This window comes from Mus pahari, chromosome 22 (assembly GCF_900095145.1).
Source record: "Mus pahari chromosome 22, PAHARI_EIJ_v1.1, whole genome shotgun sequence".
Classification (NCBI taxonomy): domain Eukaryota; kingdom Metazoa; phylum Chordata; class Mammalia; order Rodentia; family Muridae; genus Mus; species Mus pahari.
Window position 1 is genome coordinate 7,662,683 of NC_034611.1, and position 5,465 is coordinate 7,668,147.

The window sequence follows — 5,465 nt, forward strand, 5'->3', positions numbered from 1 at the left end:
CTCTGTGTGTGTGTGTGTGTGTGTGTGTATACATGCATTTGTATATAGCATATAATTTTAGGTATATTTACAATAATGTGATTCCTTATCAGATCCTCTTGACATAACTGTTTTTCTTTTTTAAGATTTATTTATTTGAGCCGGACGTGGTGGCACACGCCTTTAATCCCAGCACTCGGCGGATTTCTGAGTTCGCGCCAGCCTGGTCTACAAAGTGAGTTCCAGGACAGCCAGGGCTACATGGAGAAACCCTGTCTCGAAAATCCCAAAAAAAAAAAAAAAAAAAAAAAAAAAAAAGAAAAAAAGAAAGAAAGAAAACTCCCTCTTCCATGTTCTTAGGACCTTTAACCCGGACTTCCTAGCAGTGGTGGTGGACTTTAGACCCTCTTCTACACCAATCCTTTTCACTTTTGTTTTCCCCAAGCACACTCCTTTCTGCGCAAGGGGAAAGTGCGGCGGGACACTCCCCACAGCACCCTAGGAATGTGATTTCTCTGACTTTTTCTCCTGGGCTATAGAATGGGGGACAAACTACAAAAGAGATCCAGTTAAAAATACAACTACCGACAAGCTCCGCGAATCATCGACTTCCTTTCTGCCCCCACCTTCCGAGCGCCTTCCTCTTCCTCCTCCCCGCGTGCGTCGAGTCGCTTGGCATCACGGTACTTGAAGTTCTTTCTGGACGGAAGCGCCTAGCACTCCTTCGCGAGGGAGGGAGCCGGAAGACTCTCGTTCCCAAAGGGCAGAGCAGAAGCTACGCCTGCGCAGTCTCAGTGAGGGCGTGTATGTCTGTGTCTGAGGGAGAGAGCGAGAGTGAGTGAGTGTGAGTGCGGGGTGGGGTGGTGGCCGTTACGTTCGGGGCAACGGCTGAGGCAGTGGAGAAGTGAGAAGAGAAACAACGTCCGGCGCTTCCGCCCTCGCCTAGGAGGAGGAGGAACTGGTAGGAAAAGGAAAGCCATTCGCCCTGGGCCTGGACTAGACCTCGTCGGGCCGGCGGAGGTCTGGCTATGCGCCTTTGAGGGTCGCTTGGGACGCAGAGCGAGAGCCGAGCGCGATGTCTCAGCCGCCGCCGCCTCCTCCGCTGCCGCCGCCGCCGCCTCCCCCCGAGGCTCCGCAGACTTCGTCGTCTCTGGCGGCGGCGGCTACTCCGGGGGGCCTTTCGAAACGAAGGGACCGGAGAATCCTTTCCGGGAGTTGCCCGGATCCCAAGTGCCAGGCGCGCCTCTTCTTCCCGGCCTCGGGTTCTGTCAGCATCGAGTGTACCGAGTGCGGACAGCGGCACGAGCAGCAACAGCTGCTGGGAGTGGAGGAGGTGACCGACCCGGACGTCGTGCTGCACAATCTGCTGCGGAACGCGCTGCTCGGAGTCACGGGGGCTCCCAAGAAGAACACGGAACTGGTAAAGGTGATGGGCCTCTCCAACTACCACTGCAAATTATTGTCGCCCATATTGGCACGCTATGGCATGGACAAACAAACGGGCCGGGCCAAGCTTCTCCGGGACATGAACCAAGGCGAACTGTTCGATTGCGCGTTACTTGGTGACCGGGCCTTCCTCATCGAACCAGAGCACGTCAACACAGTGGGCTATGGCAAGGACCGCTCCGGAAGCCTCCTGTATTTGCATGACACTCTCGAGGACATCAAACGGGCTAATAAAAGTCAAGAATGCCTCATTCCAGTCCATGTGGATGGGGATGGACACTGCCTGGTGCATGCTGTGTCGAGGGCTCTAGTAGGCAGAGAGCTCTTCTGGCATGCTCTGAGGGAGAATCTTAAGCAGCACTTTCAGCAGCACCTAGCCCGATATCAAGCCCTGTTTCATGACTTTATTGATGCTGCCGAGTGGGAGGACATTATCAATGAATGTGACCCTCTGTTTGTGCCACCTGAAGGTGTCCCCTTAGGCCTGAGGAATATCCACATATTCGGCCTTGCCAATGTGTTACATCGTCCCATAATTCTTTTAGATTCCCTCAGCGGCATGAGAAGCTCTGGTGATTATTCAGCCACCTTTCTACCTGGGCTCATACCTGCAGAGAAATGCACTGGGAGAGATGGTCATTTGAACAAGCCAATCTGTATTGCGTGGAGTAGCTCTGGCAGAAACCATTATATTCCCTTGGTAGGCATAAAGGGGGCTGCCTTGCCCAAACTACCCATGAATTTGCTACCCAAAGCATGGGGTGTGCCTCAGGACCTTATTAAAAAGTACATCAAGCTTGAGGAGGATGGTGGCTGTGTTATTGGAGGAGACAGAAGTTTGCAGGATAAGTACTTACTTAGGCTGGTTGCTGCTATGGAAGAAGTCTTTATGGACAAACATGGTATCCATCCTAGTTTGGTTGCTGATGTACATCAGTATTTCTACAGAAGGACTGGAGTGATAGGAGTTCAGCCTGAGGAAGTTACAGCAGCTGCTAAAAAAGCAGTAATGGACAATCGCCTTCACAAGTGTTTACTTTGTGGTGCCCTTTCTGAACTTCATGTCCCTTCTGAGTGGTTGGCTCCAGGAGGGAAACTGTATAACTTGGCAAAAAGTACTCACGGGCAGCTGAGGCCTGACAAAAATTACAGCTTTCCCTTAAACAATTTGGTTTGTTCATATGATCCAGTGAAAGATGTTCTGCTACCAGACTATGGATTGAGTAATCTAACAGCTTGTAATTGGTGCCATGGTTCATCTGTGCGAAGAGTCAGAGGAGATGGCTCTATTGTGTATTTGGATGGAGACAGAACTAATTCTAGGTCTACTGGTGGCAAATGTGGTTGTGGATTCAAACACTTTTGGGAAGGTAAAGAGTATGACAATCTTCCAGAAGCTTTTCCTATCACTTTGGAGTGGGGAGGAAGAGTAGTCAGAGAAACAGTATATTGGTTCCAGTATGAAAGCGATCCATCTCTGAATAGTAATGTTTATGATGTTGCAATGAAACTTGTTACCAAGCACTTTCCAGGTGAATTTGGGAGTGAGATCCTAGTTCAGAAAGTTGTCCACACTATATTGCATCAGACTGCAAAAAAAAATCCTGATGATTACACTCCTGTAAATATAGATGGTGCTCATGCTCAGAGAGTTGGAGATGTGCAAGGACAAGAATTGGAGTCTCAGCTACCAACTAAAATTATTCTTACTGGACAGAAAACAAAAACTTTGCATAAGGAAGAATTAAACATGAGTAAAACTGAAAGAACTATTCAACAGAACATCACAGAACAAGCTTCTGTGATGCAGAAACGGAAAACAGAGAAATTAAAACAAGAGCAAAAGGGGCAGCCCAGAACTGTTTCTCCAAGTACTATTCGTGATGGGCCATCATCTGCACCTGCCACCCCCACCAAGGCTCCCTACTCACCTACCACTTCTAAGGAGAAGAAGATTCGAATAACAACTAATGATGGACGGCAGTCCATGGTTACCCTTAAGCCTTCAACAACCTTTTGTGAGCTTCAGGAAAGTATAGCCAGAGAGTTCAACATTCCTCCGTATTTACAGTGTATTCGATATGGCTTTCCTCCTAAAGAGTTAATGCCACCCCAGGCAGGGATGGAAAAGGAGCCAGTTCCTTTACAGCACGGTGACAGAATTACAATAGAGATCTTAAAAGGAAGAGCAGAAGGTGGTCCATCCACTGCTGCACACTCAGCCCACACTGTGAAACAAGAAGAGATTGCTGTTACTGGTAAACTGTCATCTAAGGAACTTCAGGAGCAAGCTGACAAAGAAATGTACTCCTTGTGTCTTTTAGCAACATTAATGGGTAAGAGCAATTGAACTCTGATGGTATATTTTAATTGTGAGTATAAAATATTGAGTTTTTTTTGTTGTTGTGGAGAGGGAAAAGAAAAACCTGTTGTTACCATAAATACTTGATTCTATACATAGGAAAAAAATTTTCCTTCGTGTTTGGTAGTAGATACTAATATGATTATTGAGTGAATTAGAACAGCATCAAACTACAGAATGAAAGTAGTTACTCAACTGTTAGTGAGATTAATTAAATATATCTTATTTCAAAATTTGTTTAGAAAAACAAATGTATTTACAGTTAAAGCCCTTTCTTTTTCTCCCTGTCTGAGCTCCGTCTTGATCCTTTTTCATTTACTTTTAATTTCATTTTCCTGTCTGTCATGTGATTTCAGGACTTCCTGTTTGATGAATTGCAGTTTCTGGTGTTTATAGTCTCACTGCACTCCCACCTAGTAGCCTATCTCTTCCATTTCCTGTTCTTCCTTCATTATGTTTTTCTTACGTGTACGATAATTCTTGTGTTTAATTTTATGGTTCAGTGAGTCTGGCATAATTGCAGTGAATAGCTTGTAAGAAACAAACAAGAAAGGTGGCAATGGGGTTAGGAATTTCTTTTTGATTATTTAGTATAAATTGAAGGAAAATATACTATCAGCTAAATACTGTAATTTCAGCCTTTAGATAATTTGGGATCCTGCCTAGTAGTACACTATTTACATTATTTGCGTAACCTTTGTCTTTAAGTTGGTGTTAACATGCTTTACACAGTTTTCATGTATGAAGAAAATTTAAAGGTTAGTTGTTAGAAGAGACTTCATTTTGCTGAGATTAGAAATTTTTGCTAGAAAAGGGCTGGCTTTTGATTCTGTTTTCTTAGACTACTAAATAGTAGTGAATTGGGCCTTGGCCTACTATAATGATTTGTTATTACTGGCTTTAAGTTGGGAGCCTACTCATGGGAGATATAAAAGCTGTACAGACTTTCAACTTGATATTGACCATTTTGTTTTGGTAGGCATAAAAACTGAATTGGGGAAACCATCCTAGGTATTTTCTATATTTCTGAGACATTGTGGTTTCTTTTTTTTTTTTTTTTTTAAGATTTATTTATTTATTTATTTATTTATTAATTATATGTGTGTACACTGTAGCTGTCTTCAGACACTCCAGAAGAGGGCATCAGATTTTTGTTACAGATGGTTGTGAGCCACCATGTGGTTGCTGGGGTTTGAACTCAGGACCTTTGGAAGAGCAGTCGGTGCTCTTAACCGCTAAGCCATCTCACCAGCCCCCCCCCCTTCTTTTTTTTTGACATTTTGGTTTCTTATTTTTTGGAATAGAGGAATGGCTGTATGCTGTTGGGAATCAGAAGACACAATTTGACTCTTGGCTCTAATACTTAGTGATTTCAGGAAAACTATTAACTCTCCAATACTTCAATTGCTTCTGTACAAAAGATCACTTGTAGTTGATATGAACATGGGTAAAGTATTCCCAAAACTCTGAAAATAACATCCTCACAAAATGGGCAAAATTAGGTATATACAGAAATTTTTTTTTTTTTTTTTTTTTAAGACAGGGTTTCTCTATATAGCCCTGGCTGTCCTGGAACTCACTCTGTAGACTAGGCTGGCCTCGAACTCAGAAATCCGCCTTCCTCTGCCTCCCAAGTGCTGGGATTAAAGGGATTAAAGGCATGCACCACCACTGCCCA

General features: G+C 44.4%; 1 protein-coding gene across 1 annotated transcript in view; it reads left to right on the plus strand.

Moving 5' to 3' along the window:
- Positions 1-793: 793 nt before the first annotated feature.
- Positions 794-5,465, plus strand: part of Vcpip1 (valosin containing protein interacting protein 1) — a 26,252-nt gene continuing 21,580 nt past the window's right edge. The window contains exon 1 of the mRNA XM_021221939.2: positions 794-3,761. Coding sequence (XP_021077598.1) covers positions 1,055-3,761 — 2,707 coding nt within the window. The 5' untranslated portion in view covers positions 794-1,054. The remainder of the gene's footprint in view (positions 3,762-5,465) is intronic.